Source organism: Nerophis ophidion, linkage group LG15 (genome assembly GCF_033978795.1).
Source record: "Nerophis ophidion isolate RoL-2023_Sa linkage group LG15, RoL_Noph_v1.0, whole genome shotgun sequence".
NCBI lineage: Eukaryota > Metazoa > Chordata > Actinopteri > Syngnathiformes > Syngnathidae > Nerophis > Nerophis ophidion.
This window is the reverse complement of record NC_084625.1, coordinates 27175964-27196876: the sequence shown is the minus strand read 5'-3', so window position 1 is coordinate 27196876 and position 20913 is coordinate 27175964. Positions and strand designations below refer to the sequence as shown.

Below are 20913 nucleotides of genomic sequence, written 5' to 3'. Positions count from 1 at the left end.
TTTGCACCACTATCGATTCCCAGTTACCAGGAATTAATTCCCTAGAGATTAAAATGCAGGCGGTACTATTCCTAAACAATAATGCTCTTTAAAAGTGTTTTTTGAAGCTTTGGTGTCATTAGCCCGTGAGTTCACCTTTTGCAGCTATTACAGCTTCAACTCTTCAGGGAAGGCTGTCCATCAGGTTGCAAAGTGTGTTTATAGGAATTTTCGACCATTCATCCAAAAGCGCATTGGTGAGGTCACACGCTGATGTTGGTCGAGAAGGCCTGGCTCTCAGTCTCCGTTCTAATTCATTCCAAAGATGTTATATTGGGTTCAGGTCAAGACTCTGTGTAGGCCAGTCAAGTCCATCCACACCAGATTCTGTCATCCATGTCTTCATAAACCTTGCTTTGTGCACTGGTTCATAGTCACGTTGGAAGAGGAAGGGCCCACTCCAAAGTGTTACAACAAGGTTAGGAGCCTTACATTGTCTAAAATGTTTTGGTATCCTGGCCCATTCTTTCACTGTTTGTAGAAACAGTCTCCATGCCTAAGTGCTTGATTTTTTACACCTGTGTATATATATATATATATATATATATATATATATATATATATATATATATATATATATATACATACATATATAGTGTAACTAATGTATTGAACCCAGATAATGTATTTTGGCTTGCAATATTTCAGTTAGGAATCATATTCATTCGGGGCGGCATGGCGTAGTGGGTAGAGCGGCCATGCCAGAAACCTGAGGGTTGTAGGTTCGCTCCCCGCCTATTGACTTCCAAATCGTTGCCGTTGTGTCCTTGGGCAGGACACTTCACCCTTGCCCCCAGTGCCGCTCACACTGGTGAATGAATGATGAATGAATGATTGGTGGTGGTCGGAGGGGCCGTCAGTCTACCCCAGGGCAGCTGTGGCTACAGATGTAGCTTACCACCACCAGGTGTGAATGAATGATGGGTTCCCACTTCTCTGTGAGCGCTTTGAGTATGTAGTAATAGAAAAGTGTGATATAAATCTACTGCGATGAGGTGGCGACTTGTCCAGGGTGTACTCCGCCTTCCGCCCGATTGTAGCTGAGATAGCCACCAGCGCTCCCCATGAACCCAAAGGGAATAAGCGATAGGAAATGGATGGATGGATGGATGGATATAAATCTGTTACATTATTATTATTATTAATCATGTGATGCAAACAAATTAAATAAATACCAGTGAGAAAAGTGAAGTGAACTGCACAGATTATGTTTTATGATTTAATATCAATATTTTGGTCAACAAAGAACACACCATTTTGTTTTTGATTTATTTTTGGAATTTATCAGGCAGTCACAAGTATTAGATGTTAGCTGGCTAGTCAATTTGACGCAAAAATAAATAAACCAACTGCTTGATTTAATGATCAGTGCCGTTTGACAGCAGACATGTTTGTTCAGCTTCCTGTCCTTTTGTTGAACATTTTTGTTTCTTGAACTATTCCTGCCCTCAATTGTCAGTCGATGTCATTTGTGCTTGCCAAATTGCGTCATCTTTTGAGATCTGAACAAATAGGGCACTGTTTGGAGTGTGATTGTTCAACAGCGCCCCTAATGGTCAGCACTTTAAATGGCCAGTCCCAATTGTTTGATATGCACTGTAGCCTGTTTGTAGATCAAACCATTGGGGATCGACAGGGAAGGGCAGCATGTGTTTCAAATGCTGTCTCAGATCTCGATCAGAGCTGCAGCGCGAGTGTGCCAAATTGGATTAAAGAGCGGATTAAATCAGGACTAATAAAAACACAAGGAGATTAAATGCCAGCAAGAGTCATATGAGGCAGACAGTGCACAGACCAAGGATGGAAGACGTGAGGAAATACAAACTCAGTTTCCATATGAGTTGGGGAATTGTGTTAGATGTAAACATAAGCGGAATACAATGATTTGCAAATCCTTTTCAACCCATTTTCAACTGAATGCACTACAAAGACAAGATATTTGATGTTCAAACTCATAAACTTTCTTTTTTTTTGGCAAATAATAATTAACTTAGAATTTCATGGCTGCAACACGTGCCAAAGTAGTTGGGAAAGGGCATGTTCACCATTGTGTTACATCACCTTTTATTTTAACAACACTCAATAAACGTTTGGGAACTGAGGAAACTAATTGTTGAAGCTTTGAAAGTGGAATTCTTTCCCATTCTTGTTTTATGTAGAGCTTCAGTCGTTCAACAGTCCGGGGTCTCTGCTGTCGTATTTTACACTTTATAATGCGCCACACATTTTCGATGGGAGACAGGTCTGGACTGCAGGTGGGCCAGGAAAGTACCCGCACTCTTTTTTTATGAAGCCACGCTGTTGTAACACATGCTGAATGTGGCTTGGCATTGTCTTGCTGAAATAAGCAGTGGCGTCCATTAAAAAGACGGCGCTTGGATGGCAGCATAAGCTATTCCAAAACGTGTATGTACCTTTCAGCGTTAATGGTGCCTTGACAGATGTTTAAGCTACTCGTGCCTTGGGCACCAATGCACCCCCATACCATCACAGATGCTGACTTTTAAACTTTGCGTCGATAACAGTCTGGATGGTTCGCCTCCCCTTTGGTCCGGATGACACAATGTCGAATATTTCCAAAAATTATTTGAAATGTGGACTCGTCAGACCACAGAACACTTTTCCACTTTGCATCAGTCCATTTTAGATAATCTCGGGCGCAGAGAATCCGGCGGCGTTTCTGGATGTTGTTGATAAATGGCTTTCACTTTGCATAGTACAGCTTTAACTTGCACTTACAGATGTAGCGACAAACTGTACTTAGTGACAGTCATTTTCTGAAAATTTCCTGAGCCCATGTGGTGATATCCTTTAGAGATTGATGTCGGTTTTTGATACAGCGCTGTTTGAGGGATCGAAGGTCACAGTCATTCAATGTTGGTTTCCGGCCATGCCGCTTTCGTGGAGTGATTTCTCCAGATTTTCTGAACCTTTTGATGATATAATGGACCGTAGATGTTGAAATCCCTAAATTTCTTGCAATTTCACTTTGAGAAACATTGTTCTTAAAGTAGTTGACTCTTTGCTCATGCAGTTGTGGACAAAAGGGTGTACCTCGCGCCATTCTTTCTTTTTAGGAAGCTGTTTTTATACCCAATCATGGCACCCACCTGTTCCCAAGTACCCTGCACTCCTATGGGATCTTCCACATAAGTGTTTGATGAGCATTCCTCAACTTTATCAGTATGTATTGCCACCTTTCCCAACTTCTTTGTCACGTGTTGCTGGCATGAAAATCTAAAGTTAATGATTATTTGCAAAAAAAAAAAAATGTTAATCACTTTGAACATCAAATATGTTGTCTTTGTAGCATATTCAACTGAATAAGGGTTGAAAATTACTTGCAAATCATTGTATTCTGTTTATATTTACATCTACCACAATTTCCCAACTCATATGGAAACAGGGTTTGTAGATATGAGAGATGAAGCTACTGTAAGAGCAAAAGGAGAGATAATGGGAAGACAGATAAAGCCAGACGGCCCACTGCGACGAGAAGATATGAGAGAGCAAGGAAAATGTGGGAAGCCTGCTGTGTAGATTCGACTAAATACGTGGAACTGATCGAGATTGGCGAAATGGCAAGAAGTGCGAAGATTAGGTGGTCCAAAGATTGTCACATATTTGTTGAGATACAGCACAAAGAAAAAGGTACACAAACTCACAAGGCTATGATTCTTCAAAGAAATCCCTGGCTAATATGGCCCTGCATTTCCCTTCCTAACAAAACAGACGTGAAGATAATAAAGGCTAACAAAGAGCAAAGAGACCAAGTTCAGTTTTCGACAAGGCGACAAAAGAGCAGGAACCAGTGGCGTCCTGACAGAGACAAATTGATCCGCTGCTTTCCTGACACGCTGGAGTGAAAATTGTTGTGTGTGTTTGGGGTGTGTGGGAGTTTGCTTGTCATATCTAGACCCCTCGAGAACACATTTATGTGTGAATCGCAATATAGATGCTTCTCAGGATAAAACTGTATTTTCAAGTCCTACTGAAAGTTTGAATGCCTCGTCTCTGCGCTGCTGACCCTTCTTTGCTTGGGATGGTCTCATGCTGGCCCCTCTATGGACTGGACTCTCACTATTATGTTAGATTCACTATGGACTGGATTTTCACAATTTTATGTTAGACCCACTCGACGTCCATTGCTTTCGGTCTCCCCTAGAGGGTCCTTTCCAAGGTTTTTCATTGTCATTCACATCGACGTCCCACTGGGTTGAGTTTTTCCTTGCCTGTATATGGGCTCTGTACCGCGGATGTCGTTGTGGCTTGTGCAGCCCTTTGAGACACTTGTGATTTAGGGCTATATAAATAAACATTGATTGATTGATTGAGTGATTGCTTAGGGCCCTATAATTTCCATGAATTGTTTCACGGAATTGGCCAATGAAAACGGAATATATCATTACTAACGGTAGATTCCGTTTTTATTGGCCAATGAAACGATCCGTTACAGTAAATGCCGAATATCATGGAAATTGATAATTTGACTAAAATGCTGCCATCGTGAGAAGGGACTTTTTTCCAGGTGGGCTATTCAACAGGGGTCCAAGCGTGTGATTTACATAATCGAGGCGTTCCTCAAGACACTCCGTTAAGTCCTCTATTTTCTGGCAGTTACACATGTGATTGATGTAACGAGTGTTGTTGTTTTTTGTTTACTTTGAATGGAGTCAGTAGTCATTTCAACTTATTTAGGTATGTGTACCAGTGGTGTTCCTCAAGGTTCCTTTTTAGGTCCTCTCTTTTTTCTCTTTGGGGCAATTCAACTGATGGCCCGCAAATTCAGTTCAAAAACGTTTTTTACCAGATTCTTAAAAACCGTGAGTGCTGATCTTCAAAGTTGCAGAAGGTTTTCAAAGACAGCAGAGCACTCCTGTAACTCTGCAAAATAAAAATACTAAAATCAAATGTCTACTGTGGAGGACACTGGTTCTCTGTATGTAAAAAAAACAAGACCGATAGTGAAAAGAGAAATCCGGCCCCTTGATCCAGAGCTGTCTGTAAAAATGACACCCACAACAGTTTAGTTGAACATCCCTGGGCGAAGGAAATGATGTCCGCTCATTTGTCCCCAAAACCCTATCCCAAACTCAACAATATCAAAACAGCCAATTGAAACACCAGTTAAGTGTGTCATAAAAAGGACAAAAATGATGATGCCAGCCCGGACGACCCATACATCCAACACACATCTCATCTGCTTACATTACATCACCGATGCAAGCCCATTGTACAGACAGGACGCCATCCTGATTTGAGAAGAATTCTTTTTTTTTTTTGTTCTGTTTTAACACAACCTTGTTTGCATGCACCTGCCTGTGTGACAAGAAACATCTCTGAATTCAAGCTGCAGTTATCTATCCTTTAAGTAATCGAGTTCTGATTGTTGTTGTTTTTGTTTTTTTTAATAATCAGAAAACACATTGAAACCTCAATGCATGATTTAGGGAGGATAATTAAAACAAACAACTTATTTTTCTTCAAGTCATAAGGTCATTTCTTTTTTTAATAAATACACACCATCCACATTGAAATTGCACTTTTATCGCGTGTGCATTAATAAAAATAAAAAAAGATAAAACTCATGTACACAAGCTCCTTCACCTACACCTTGTATGGTGTTTTTTACACCGAAATACTGTAAATTGAAGAACCCTACCACTGGTATTTTTACAGTTAAATTCTGGCAACAGAGCTCCCATTTTTGTTTTGTTTTTTTAACCCTAAAATCTACAGTCGTTTTTACCATGCATTATGTAAATGATTTACAGTTACATTGTGGCAATTGAGCTGCTAATATTTTACCATAAAATGTACTTTTGTTTGAATAAATACATACCAGTTATTTCTTTTGATTCCTTTGTAAAATTCTGAGAATATTGGGGTAATTTTTTTAAGTTAATTTAATAATTGTACATAAATAATTTACTGTGATAAATAAAACTACAAAAGTGTGATTGATTAAAATCGTTTGACAGCACTAATTATTATTTATATGTATTCACTGTAATAAGCAGCCATAACTGTAATGTGGCTCTCAATTAAAACTAATCCGACACCCTTGCACTACACATTAATCAAACATTTTGTCTTTTTGAACTTTTTGCGAGAGGGAAAAATACTGTATTTTGGTGCTTATTGTACTTGTAATTTAAACCGCACCCACTCCATTCACTTTGTATTGAAGACAAACAACAAACCGTCTGTTGATTAGATAAGCCAATGAATTACTCTCATGCCGATTGCCTTGTAATATAAACATGATTGAATGCATAAATTGACAGATGTGGTCTTTTAAAACACATAACAAATGTCAGCTCGTAAACTGGGTAACACGTGGCACACTGACAAAGCGTAACCTATTGTTACTATAACAATATACAAGGTTAACATAACGGGCTTCTCTTTCTTTCCCTCCATTAATCTGCTTTCTTTTGTATTTGAAGTTATCATTACATATATGTTCTGTTGCATTTGAACAACTGTATTGTTGATATTAGAGGTAAATTATTGGTAATATTCATGATCAATAGCCCTATTTCTATTGATATTTGTATTGTTCCATTTGGAGTATAATACTTTTCATTGTCATTTCTTGACATCACGTTTACCATCATATTTGTACATACCCTATTTGGCGATGTTGCTCTATTGTTGTTGTTGTTGTTATTGTTGTGTTTGCTGCTGTTTTTTTTTGTCTCTCTGCCTAATCCCTCTCTTGTCCCCACAATTTCCCCCTCCGTCTTCCTTTTTTTCTCTTTCCATCCCCTCCTGCTCCAGCCTGGCTGCACCAAATGATAATATAAATCCATTTAATAAAGTCAAATACAAATAAGGCAACAATAGAAGTATCCCACACTTCTCTTTTGTAAAGTCAATGTGTACAGCCGATATGGGCATCTACATCAACAATATGATTTGCCTGAGAAGCTGGACAGGACAAAAAAAAAAAAAAAATGTCAGTTCGAGACCACTCCATATACTAGACCTACGATAATAACCCTCCAATAGTGTCAACCAAAACATAGCTTAATCGTAATTGCAAAATCAGATTGTTTTCATATAGCTGTTTTATTGGCTCTCATTAGACCGTGAAGATGTACTTTGTGTACCAACTGGCAAATAAAAAAATATATACACACCTACAGATATATTTTGGACTACAATATCCAATGGCCTTTAGGGCCTGTCAAATCCACCTTGCCAAGGAATCTTCAATGAAACAATTTTAATGAGTTCTCATGAGGGAAGTAGCAGCTGACACAAGTGTTTGGCAGCATGTGTTTTTTTGATCGCTTCAATAATAATACACAAAAGCAGAGCTTGTATTAAGAAGTAGTTATACCATTACAGCTTATTTGGTAATTGTTGTGAAAGTGCACAAACAAACTGTAGGTGGGCGTGGAACTTGTACTATGTTGGATTTATACAATACCCACAAAGATGTTGTCTAGCCTCTTTGTTGACATCCTAAATTTGTTTGAGGACATAAGTGAAAATCAGCATGGCCCATTTGGAAGAAAGCTGCAGAGTCAAATGAGTGTAGACCAAAAGCAGCCTTGACTCAACCAGCACCTTCAACATTTCAATATGTGTGGCAGGTTTGATCGGTTTAATCAAAAGAACACTTCTCTGGGGCAGACAGAAGTGGACGCTTCTGCTTTCGCATTTTCTTGGGCTTTTCAGTGTCTTCGCTTGAGTTTTCAAATAAACTGATAGAGTTGTTTTGTGTACTGGATGTGTGTCCCTGAAGCCACACAAGCAACTCAACTCCAGGCTTTTACCAATAGACATGTTTGCTGGGAACATGTAGCAGTTTGTTGGCGCTACAATAGTAAAGCAAACAATGGATGCAAGTGTAAAGAAGTAAAGTGGTGCGAATGATGAATTTCATTTGTTCGTTTACCTACAAAGCATAAATGATGGTGCGCAATATATATTTTTTCAGCCAGTACTCCAAAATTGACTACAGAATGTATTTTGTCATATCATATATATTTAGTGTGCATATATATATATATATATATATATATATATATATATATATATATATATATATATATATATATAAATATTAGGGCTGGGCAACGATTAAAAATTGTAATCGAAGTTAATCACACTATTTCTCCGATTAATCGTGATTAACTGCATTTTATACGCAAAGCCCAATAATGAATTCAAAAGTAGTGTGTAGTGCACCTTTATTGGAATATTCTCCCACATGAACAAAAGCGCCAAAACATTTGTTGTGCAAACACAGTTTAAATCAGTCCTTGTTAAACAGTAGCAGTTAAATGACGTATTTTATGAAAATCAACTCAAAAAATGTAAATACAAACATTTAAGCTTATTGCCACTGCCAGGGTATTTAAGTTATCCTGTTTGTTATGGAAAATAAATATAATCTACATACACATCTCTGAGCCAAAATCATAACATCTGAACAGGCAGTTTCTGAGGTAACAGCAGAAACATTTTTTTATCAGGGTCTTATGTTTAAAAAACCTATATTATAGGTAGTGGGCTGTTTTAGGGAATTTTTGATCAAATTACCTGTAGTAGCAATATTACTAATGTTGTGTTTATTCTGCGTAGTGCACTTAAAATAATTATGACCATATCTAGGAATTGATATGGGAATTTTCCGATTGTTTGCTTGGTGCTTTGATAAACTGAACGCATATACATGGTACTATATTGTGATGTTATGAGCCAGGGAAAAAAATAACTACCCTACCCAGCATGCAACAGGAGTGACGAGCATGCGCGGTAGCCCGGTATAGGTTGTGTCGCCATGACGGCATCTTGTATGTTGTGATATGCACGCTCTGAAAGTAAACGTTAAGAACTCAGCCAACACGCTTCGTCTGCATTATTCATAAATAGACAGACAACACATATACTCCGCTGCTTCACAGGCAGCTGGATGTAGCCGGCAAAGTATTCCCATGCTAGCTAGCCGGCCCGATCTATCCACATTCAGAATTGTCTGGCGGTCGTAAGTGATCCCAGAGTGACCACGCTGTAAGCCAGCCATGAAATTTGCAAAATTGTCCGGTATTTTTGCCAAATGTTCCATCTTTACCAAGAGCCCCTCGACGCCGAAGAATATCCGGCCGACGCCATCTTGTTAAGAAAAGGCGTTAACAAAATAAAAGCATGTAAACAACATACGCAAATGTGCGAAAAAATAATTGTCGGCGTCAATAGATTGATGAGTTAACTCGTAATTAACGCATTAATTTGCCCACCCCTAATATATATATATATTTATATATAGTGTGGGTGTGTGTGTATATATATATGTATATATATATATGTATATATATATATTTATATATATATATATATATATATATATATATATATATATATATATATATATATATATATATATATATATATATATATATATAAAGGGTGTCCATCCATCCATTTACTACCGCTTGTGCCTTTTGGGGTCACGGAGGGGGGGGCAATCCCAGCAATAAATGTGTGTGTGTGTGTGTGTGTATGTGTGCGTGGGGGTGGGTGTATATGTGTGTATATATTTGTATATATGTGTATATATATGTGTATATGTATATATATATGTGTTTGTATATATATATATGTATATATATATATATATATATATATATACATATATATATATACATATATATATATACACAGTATATTTGAGTGTGCACACTACTGATCCAAAAATATAAGACGACTAATGATATGAGATCCTTTCAAGACCTGCTTTTGTCCATTTTTTCCCCATAAAATCAATTACTAAATTAATCTGATATTTGTGTATCATCAACCAAATAACTTAAAGATATACTGTATTAAATATCAAACAATTATCTGCTTTAATAGTAACAATTATCTTAAAATTGGCATCATAACTCTGGAGCTAGAGCACTGGCATTTTGTGTTTATATTGAAAGAACAATTGCATTGTAGAAAAAGGTGTACTGACGTCGAAACCAGTACTGAAATTGTAGAATGTTGAATTAAAAATTTCAAATACAGATATACAAATAACACAAATTCTTATTTTGATATGTTTTTAATGCAAATTCACTTTTTTATGTGTGTGTTTTGTTTTACAGTGTTATTGTTTGTTTCTTGTAAGTGTTACAGGATTTATTGAAATTTTTAAATTTTTCAGATTCGGCTTCCATCTTTCAGTTTCAGCCTACTGGCACTGTTCAGATGGAGGAGGGACAAATTGGGAAAAAAGATAACAATAAAGATTGGTATAAAAAAAAAATACAATAAAGATCCACAAAAACATTGTTTTTTTTAATACCTCTGTAATTAATATAACTCATCTTCTTTTGCATTGCCAAGTTTGTTTGTTTTTTAATCCCAAGATTGACTGGCAGTGTTCTGGCTCCGTACACAACTCATCCCCTGTTGTTTGCTAACATACCAGCCCTTTGAGACACTTTTAAAAAAACTGTTTTCCATGTTGTGTCGAAAATGCACATCTCCAAGTTTACTAGTGCGTGAGTGACGGGAAGAAAAACTCTGACTTGCCTGCATACATGTATATATTTCTATAAAAAATCTAATTTGTCGAGTTTTTTTTTTTTTTGCGGTAACAAATATTGTCTTAATATTCAGGAACTTGCTCAGTCCATAAAAATAATTGATGTACTCTATTTTGGTTTCCAAATCTTTTACAGAGATGGTTGCATCAACACACACATGCACCTACTTCACCTGGGAATAAGCTCCAGTATTGTCAAGGAGACTTGAACTGAATAATGTGCACCTGTATGGGTTTCCTAGACACACACACACTGCTACGCTTCTCAGTGGAGTAATGTCAGTGACCTCTCTCTTCATGGCTCTCAGTTTGAGTCCTCTGTCAGTAGGATTCCACCTCTCTCCTCCTCTTCTTCCTGCACCTCTCTCTTCATCCGTGCTGTCATCGCCGCTCTCATCCCCGCTTCCTCAGTTAGTTTTGGCAGGGCTTAAACTGCGTCTCACATTAGACTCAAAACTGGCAGAGTACACAATGCTCAGTGCAGATGGTAATACATGTAAAAAAAATGTAAAAAATTAATTTTCCTAATGAAAAACATTGTGCTCCAAGAATCTGCTTCAACACAATCAATTAATCATCATATACATCGACAAACACGCTAAATATTACCAGAATCGGCAGTGCGTAGAACAAATACGGAGACATCTATAAAAATGTCCCTTTATTGTACCTGATAGAATTTGTCAGAGTGGTATTGACAAGGCGGTTGACTTTTCTGCAAAAACACAATTTCATCCTCTTTTACGATTATTGCTACAGTACATACACACTATTGTTAGGCCATCTGCCAATAAAACAATATTGTATCACATTTTTCCACTCATCATTCCCTTAAAGATGGATACAGTCGCTATAAATATTTGAGTTAAAAGATTTCATTGTCACCAATGGAATTCACTATGGTGGTATTGACAAAGCAGTTAACTTTTACTGGAATAAGGAGGTAAATGTAATATTTTTTTTTTTTGCCTGTGTACTGTCTACTGTGCCCTTCTGCCTAGTTACATTTTCATCAGAAAATAACCCCAACCCACTCATTATTAAGGTCACAATTTTATAATTTTTTTTTTTTTTTTAATTCCAGTTCATATGACATGATATTATTGAAGTTTGCAGCACATACTGGCCAGTCATTGATCATGCACATTAGTTATTTATAGGGTCTGCTGCTGCAGCACCATCATTACTCAAAGTGAATTTTGCTTGCCAGCATTTCCACACAAATATTTTAAAGCTTAAAGACCAGAGCTCAGTGCTTGAACACTGTATTTTCAACAGAAATGTGCAATCACGGGTGTGATGCATGGCTCAGTGGGTCATCCGGCTGCGTGCAGTATATTAAAGGAATATATTAGGGCCACCATGCAGTGGCTATATATCAATATGGATCGCATGAGCCAATCAATACCTTAAAATATGTATTTATTCAATATAATCAACTTGTTCTAAGCAGTTTAGCAACTGTAATCATTGTAATATGTGTGCTTTGTTTCTAGTATTCAGTGTTTTTCATTACTCTTTTTTTGTTTCTCCAGATGGGACCCCCTACACATGGTGGGTGGGCCGGGGCAGCGAGAAGCACTTTTACTGGGGAGGTTCTGGTCCCGGCATCCAGAAATGTGCCTGCGGCATCGACAGGAACTGCACCGATCCCAAGTATGACTGCAACTGTGACGCCGACCACGCGCAATGGTAAGTTGGATTGTAGTATAGTTAATGTATGGCAAAGTTAACAATAAAATATATTTAAAGTCTTCATACAACTGTGTGATTAAAAGCACATATATCATATCTTCTAATTTGACTGAAAGGCCTACTGAAACCCACTACTACCGACTACGCAGTCAATGATGAAATCTTAAAATTGCAACACTTGCCAATAAGGCTGGTTTAGTTTACTAAATTACAATTTAAAATTTCCCGTGGAGTTTCTTGTTGAAAACATCGCGGAATGATGACGCATGCGCGTGACGTCTCGGGTTGTAGCGGACATATTAGCCCAGCACCACACATGGCCAAAAGTCATCTCTTTACATCGCATAATTACACAGTAATTTGGACATCTGTGTTGCTGAATCTCTTGCAATTTGTTCAATTAATAATGGCGACTATAAAGAATAATGCTGTTGGTGGAAAACGGTGGATTGCAGCAGCCTTTAGCACCGAGACACAGCCGGTGTTTCTTTGTTGTGAAGCTTTAACACAGAGCGGTCAAGAGAATATGTTTTTCTACGTCAACCAGCAATTTTTTGGATGGCAAAATTGTGATATTAAGTCAGCTCTTATCGGAGACTTCAGTGGATTATGGGACCTCCTCCTGCAGTTGTCAAAAAGGCATCTGTGATCTTGGCTCCTTCATTGGCTTCTCTCTGAGACACTGGCGTTCAGCGCATCCATCCGACTTTCAGGTATGACTTTACAATCTCACTAAAACACTATTAAAACAATAAGCAGATAAGGGATTTTCCAGAATTATCCTAGTAAACGTGTCTAATTACATCTGAAACGCTACCACTGCCACCGCCCGGAGCCGTCGATTTTTTTTTTTTTTTTTTTTTTTTTTTAGTGCCTCACTCTAACTCTCCTCATCCACGAATCTTTCATCCTCGCTCAAATTAATGGGGAAATTGTGGCTTTCTCTGTGCGAATAGCTCTTGCTGCTGGAGGCTATGATTATAAGCAATGTGAGGATGTGAGGAGCCCTACAACCCGTGACGTCACGCGCACATTGTCTGCTACTTCCGGTAAAGGCAAGGCTTTTTTATTAGCGACCAAAAGTTGGGAACTTTATAGTCGATGTTCTCTACTAAACCCTCCCAGCAAAAATATGGCAATATCGCAAAATGATCAAGTATGACACATAGAATGGACCTGCTATCCCCGTTTAAATAAGAAAATCTCATTTCAGTAGGCCTTTAACAGTTAAGAAAGCTACTAAAACTGTGCTTTTTTTCTGAACCGACGTCACAAAGATGAATATCACAGTAAATTAAAGTCAAAGTTAAAGTTCCAACGATTGTCACACACACGCACACACACACACACACACACACACACCTGGTGTGGTGAAAGTTGTCCTCTGCTTTTGACCATTATGTGTCACGGGTATGATGCGATACCAAGAGACAGGCCAATAGACCAGACAAAGTGAAAGAGGGCATAGGGCCGCAAAACCAGTCATGCTGGTCCTGCTCCTGGGTTTCTGCTGCCCTTTCTACAACCCTTCACCCCTGTCCTGTCTCCTGGTGTCTTTTCCACGCTCTTTACTCTCAACTTCATGACTACAGCATATATGTATGATGAATACGCTCCCTTTAATTTTTGAAATGTATATCTTTAATGATGCAATGAAGACAAAACCCGAGAGCAAAGATTGTACTTTAAGAGGACCTACGATAAATTGTGTCTTCTCTGACTTATGAATGTTGTTACAATGTTGGATACTCGTGGTTACAATGTTGGATACTATGTGGTTCATGCATTTTGGCATGAGCTTGCATGCAGTTTTGGATGCCTCTGTTTGCGAGCTTTTTGCAATATGGCTACACCGTGACATCACCGTCAGGTGGAAGCTCTTTTCTTGACATTCAGTCGAAAAGGTGGGATGAAGTATTTTTTTATTCTAAGCATGTGCACAATTACATCGACGTGCAACATGCAGTTAGGAAACACTTTTTCTGTACAGTCCAAATCAATGAACAAATTTGCAGGTGTACCAAATGTTGTGACCGGATGAATGTACACTATTTTGCCAAACGTATTCTACCACCTGCCTTGACTCACATATGAACTTGAAGTGCCATCCCTTTCCCAACCCATAAGTTCAATATGATGTTGGTCCACCTTTTGCAGCTATTACAGCTTCAACCCCTCTGGGAAGGCTGTCCACAAGGTTGTGGAGTGAGTTTATGGGAATTTTCAACCATTCTTTCAAAAGCGCAATAGTAAGGTCACACACTGATGTTGGTCGAGAAGGCGTGGCTCTCAGTCTCCGCTCTAATTCATCCCAAAGGTGTTCTATCGTGTTCAGGTCAGGACTCTGTGCAGGCCAGTCAAGTTCATCCACACCAGACTCTGTCATCCATGTCTTTATGGACCTTGCTTTGTGCACTGGTGCACAGTCATGTTGGAAGAGGAAGGGACCCTCTCCAAACTGTTCCCACAAGGTTCGGAACGTGGAATTGTCCAAAATGTTTTGGTATCCTGGAGCAGTCAAAGTTCATTTCACTGGAACTCAAGGGCCAAGACCAACTCCTGAAAAACAACCCCACAGCATAATTCCTCCTCCACCAAATTTCACACTCTGCACAATGCAGTCCAAAATGTAGTGTTCTCCTGGCAACCTCCAAACCCAGACTCGTCCATCAGATTGTCAGATGGAAAAGTGTGATTCATCACTCCAGAAAAGGTGTCGCCACTGCTCTAGAGTCCAGTGGTGACGTGCTTTACACCACTGAAGCCGACACTTTGCATTGGAATTGGTGATGTATGGCTTATAGACAGCTGCTCAGCCATGAAAACCCATTCAATGAAGCTCTCTGTGTACTGTATGTGGGCTAATTGGAAGGTCAAATGAAGTTTGGAGCTCTGTAGCAACTGACTGCAGAAAGTCTTTGCACTATGCGCTTCAGCATCCGCTGACCCTTCTACGTCAGTTTGTGTGGCCTACCACTTCGTGGCTGAGTTGCTGTTGTTCCCAAACTCTTCCATTTTCTCATAATAAAGCCAACAGTTGACTTTGGAATATTTAAAAGCGAGGAAACTTCACGCTTGGATTTGTTGCACAGGTGGCATCCTATGACAGTTCCACGCTGGAAATCACTGAGCTCCTGAGAGCGGCCCATTCTTTCACAAATGTTTGTAGAAACAGTCTCCATGCCTAAGTGCTTGATTTTATACACCTGTGGCCTGGCCAAGTGATTTGGACACCTGATTCTGATCATTTGGATGGCTGGCCAAATACTTTGGCGATATAGTGTATATACAGTAATGTTCATGAAGTTTATTTTTGACTGTGACTGGAAAACAAAAAGCGGTAACGACTTGTTCAGGGTGTCATCATCATTAGCAGTCACTCGAAGCGAGTATGACAATCCTCCTGGTAGGGGGTATCCCTTTACGGAGGATGCCTGTGCGTGACTTTGTTTAACGTGGGGAGACTGGTGCACAGACAGTCACCACACGATCCTTGACAGATCTAAGTCAGGGTCCAGTGGCATGGAGTCCAAGACGACTGGGGACCCATTTCTGCTGCAGCCTTCTCCCGTCATCCCAGCCGTTGTGACGCTCCATAGGGTTAGCAATCATCCTCCACCTGTGCCACCGTTGAGGTCTTGGGTTGTTATTTCCCCATAACTGGGCCCGCATGGCTGTGAGGGTGCCTTCCACCGCCATCCAAGCCATTGTGGTAGTTCTTACATCTACCGTCTTCTACCTGCTCCGCCGCCAGGGTGTACACCCGAATGCAGCTGAGATAGGCTCCAGCACCCCCTGAGACCCCGAAAGGGACAAGCGGTAGACAATTGATTGATGAATGAATGGACTTCAGGATATACGTATATATTTAAACAGTGTACATCAGGGGTCACCAACGCGGTGCCCGCGGGCACCAGGTAGCCCGTAAGGACCAGATGAGTAGCCCGCTGGCCTGTTCTAAAAATAGCTCAAAGAGCAGCACTTACCAGTGAGCTGCCTCTATTTTTATTTTTTTTATTTTTATTTACTAGCAAGCTGGTCTCGCTTTGCTCGACATTTTTAATTCCAAGAGAGACAAAACTCAAATAGAATTCGAAAATCCAAGAAAATATTTTAAAGACTTGGTCTTCACTTGTTTAAATAAATTCATTTATTTTTTTACTTTGCTTCTTATAACTTTCAGACAGTCAATTTCAGAGGAAAAATACAATCTAAATAATGATTTTAGGATTTTTAAACACATATACCATTTTACCTTTTAAATTCCTTCCTCTTCTTTCCTGACAATTTAAATCAATGTTCAAGTATTTTTTTTTTATTATTCTTGTAAAGAATAATAAATACATTTTAATCTAATTGTTAATTTTAGCTTCTTTTTTTTTCGACGAAGAATATTTGTGAAATATGTCTTCGAACCTATTATGATTAAAATTCAAAAAAATTATTCTGGCAAATCTAGAAAATCTGTAGAATCAAATTTAAAATCTTTTGAATTTCTTTTAACATTTTTGTTCTGGAAAATCTAGAAGAAATAATGATTTGTCTTTGTTACAAATATAGCTTGGTCCAATTTGTTATATATTCTAACAAAGTGCAGATATGATTTTAACCTATTTAAAGCATGTCATCAAATTTCTAAAACGAATCTTAATCAGGAAAAATGACTAATGATGTTCCATTAATTATTTTTTTTATTTTTTCAAAAAGATTCGAATTAGCTACTTTTTCTCTCCATATTTTTCGGTTGAAGTTTGAATTTTAAAGAGTCGAAATTGAAGATAAACTTTGTTTCAAAATGTAATTTTCCTTTTTTTCCTGTTTTCTCCTCTTTTAAACCGTTCAACTAAGTGTTTTTTTCATAATTTATTCTCTTCAAAAAACCTTCCGTAAAAGGAAAAAAAATGTACAACGGAATGACAGACAGAAATACCCATTTTTTTATATATACATAGATTTATTTATTAAAGGTAAATTGAGCAAATTGGCTATTTCTGGCAATTTATCAAACTGGTAGCCCTTCGCATTAATCAGTACCCAAGAAGTAGGTCTTGGTTTCAAAAAGGTTGGTGACCCCTGGTCTACATTATCCAAAGATGCATTTGGATACTTATGGAGAAGGTGGGGCACGGTTTCATTTGCAATCAGGGAACGTCTCTAGAATCCAACAATTTGCAGAAAGACTCAAAAAATGATTTTGGAGGACGTTTTAAGCCTAACTTAAACCAAAGCATTTTCAGATTTTATTATCTGGACCATAACAAAGTGTTTTAAATTGTTAAAATCTACATAGGTCCTGTTTAATCTCATTTTATTGTGGTTTACGGGGTAGGCACACTCAAGAAGCCATTGTTTCTCTTGCCACACAGACACACTCACACACACAAAAACACACACACTGATGTTCTGTCCCTTTTTCCTTTTTCCATAAAAGTTTAAAACAGATGCATCGCTCGAGCATATTTTTCCTCACTAACTTTTTGAATTAGATTATTGGGATTAGGAGTTTATTGTTTGTTGAAGGGTGTTCCAATAGTTTGGGCAGAACATTTGTCAAAGAAAGACAAACGAAAGTAGTCGGACTTTGAGAATGTAAAGGCTAAGGAAACTGTTAGATCCAGTGACGTGCGGTGAAGTTTATAGCTGGTGAGGCACTGATGTAATCAGAATCTGATTTACAAATATATAGTATGCGTTCTGCGCAGATTATTTGCCATTTGATTGGCTGCAGTTTACGGGTTATGTTTCATTTCTTCATTCTTTACACATACAAACTGTCGCCCACAAAATGTGCATCTCATTAAAAATGAAACAAAAATAATGTTATCGCCGTCTCACCTTTACTTATAAATGAAGTCCATGCGCCGGTCCTTCTGGATAAAAATAGCCGTCACTTTCTGGTAAAGTCCTCCTTCACTTCATTCAGTTTTGAAAGTCTTTTAAGAGTTCAACATCGTTGCCGGATTAGCAGGGCTCATAGTCTCATAATTTCCACGAAATGCTAGCTGCTGTTTCGCGAGGAATCAGGTCGCATTGATGACATATTTTAAAATCTCTCCGTTCTCTTTTACCTTAGCACTGTGGACACTGATGTTGAGTCGCCGCTGTTCATCCAAAGCCAAGTCAATCCTTGTCATCCCAAACATTTTAGATCAATTTAACTTTGAATATGAGCGGTCGACCGCTCATGTTTGGTGAGGCTTCTGTGCAAATTCTTTAGGTCACAAAATCCCATTGAGTCCACACAGTTCCACAGGTTGAAAAAAGAAGGCAAGTAAAGCTGAAAAGGCGGTTTCTTGCTGAACATCCACAAAGCAAGCCTTTTCACGTATAGCACTCCGTTTGGAAAGAGCGAGTAACTTTCCGTCCTGCTGATTGAAACAAACCATTCAGCTCCGGCGTTGGTCTTCCTTTAGTAGTTATCTCCTTCTTCGCTTGAAAGTCCACTGTAGAAAACTGTTTAAGTGCGGAAATGTAGTCACCACCACCATCGCCACAATCATCACACACATAATAAACCTCTCAATTAAACAAGGCCAAGTACCAAAATATTTCAAGCTAGAAAGAGTAACTCCCCTTTTTAAAAAAAGGAAGCAAATTAGAACTTGGCAACCACCGACTTGTTTCTATTCTCAGTTCCATTTCGAAAGTAATGGAAAAACTAGTTTATGAACAGTTCGATAGTTACCTTGCTACTAAAAAACTCAAGTACAAATTCCAATCTGGCTTCAGAACTAACTGACACATGACTTCTCTATCTGACCGACCAGATCAAATATGAGGTGGACGCGGGCAAATACTGCGGCATGTTTATACTGGACCTCCAGAAGGCCTTTGACACTGTTAACCATGCTATACTGTTGGATAAGCTCAGAGCAATCGGATTTGATAAAACTTCATTGAGCTGGATGCAATCTTAACTGGAGGGGAGGAATTAGGTGGTAGAGGTGAACGGCACCGTGTGTCCCCCCTCCCAGTAAGCTGTGGAATCCCCCAAGGCAGTATATTAGGGCCTTTATTGTTCCTAATATACGTAAAGGACATGTCATCAGCATGCGACAGTGAATTGTTCCTGTTTGCAGATGACTCGGCCCTGCTGGTATCCGGCAAGGAAAAGTCCCAGGTGTAAAAAATCCTCAGCGCCGAACTCTGTAGAATTTGCCCCTGGCTCGCTGACAATAAGCTATCCATACACTTAAGTAAAACGGAATCCATCCTATTTGGGTCCCAAATCAACCTTAAGAAAGTCAGTGACTTCACTATTAAAGTGGTTGACATTGTTATCACCAGGAAAGATGAGGTCACCTACCTAGGTTCCATTCTAGAGGCTAAAGTAATCAAAAAGGTCAACCAACGAACAAGATTTCTCTACAGAATCTCCTCTCTGGTCAACAAAAGCACCATGGAGATTCTAGCGGGAACTCTCATTCAACCCTTTTTCGATTACGCATGAACTTCCTGGTACCCCAGCACCTCCAAAACCTTCAAATCCTGACTGCAAGCATCCCAGAACAAGCTAGTCAGGTTACTTCTAGACCTCCACCCCAGATCACACCTCACTCCTACCCACTTCTCCAAAGTGGGCTGGCTCAGGGTGAAAGACCAAGTAAAACAACTTTCACCGAGCCTAGTCTATAAAATCCTCTACACCTCCCTGATACCGAAGTACATGTCAAACCACTTCCATAACGTAAATGACCGCCATAAACACAACACCAAGGGGAGCTCCACAATCCAATCTAACAAAGGTCTTAACTCATTATCCTTCTATGCCACATCAATTTGGAATGCACTCCCAACAGGTGTAAAAGAGAGTGTATCTCTATCCTCCTTCAAAACTGCACTAAAAGAACACCTCCAGGGAACTACAATCCCAGACCAACACCCTGCCACCTCCACATTCCACCTCCCTGGATTGTAAATAATCAAATGTAAATAATCAAATATATATACTTGTTACTATGCCTTCTGAGCTCACTATGTTCTCTGCTTGCTGTACATATCCTACGAAGTTAGATCTACACTGTTTCAATGTCGATTTCTCAGATAATGCAATTGTTGATGACTGAAGTGCTGATATCAACCAAACCTACCCCCCAACCCCCTCCACATCCACCCCCTGAATTGTAAATAATGTAAATAATTCAATGTATATACTCTGATGATTAACTTGTGTGATGACTGTATTATGCTGATAGTATATATTTAAACCATTAATTGATTAACTTGGACCCCGACTTAAACGAGTTGAAAAACGTATTCAGGTGTTACCATTTAGTGGTCAATTGTACGGAATATGTACTGTACTGTGCAATCTACTAATAAAAGTTTAAATCAATCATCCAATCGATCAATCAATCAATAGTAACCGGGAGGAAGCAAGTGAGCGTCCCAACGATGTGATCCTCTCACAAGTTTTTTTTTTTTACCAGTTTACTAGCCCAAATTGTGAAAAAAGAAGACCCAAAATGGAACCTTGAGAATCATCATGTATAGAAATAAAGAATTTGAACAAATGACTCCTGACTGCACCTGAATTAAGCAAGCTAAAGCAAAACACCTTAGTTATATAAATCACATTAGGGGGAAAATGTGTAACTGGCAAAAAGGAGAGGTCTTAAAGGGGTACCTTG

At 38.8% G+C, this 20913-nt stretch overlaps 1 protein-coding gene across 3 annotated transcripts in view; it reads left to right on the top strand.

Moving 5' to 3' along the window:
- The window catches only part of cntnap2a (contactin associated protein 2a), an 843773-nt gene that overhangs the window by 660242 nt on the left and 162618 nt on the right, over positions 1–20913 (top strand). For all 3 annotated transcript variants that reach the window (XM_061921961.1, XM_061921960.1, XM_061921959.1), the window contains exon 16: positions 12124–12280. In XM_061921961.1, coding sequence (XP_061777945.1) covers positions 12124–12280 — 157 coding nt within the window. The remainder of the gene's footprint in view (positions 1–12123; positions 12281–20913) is intronic.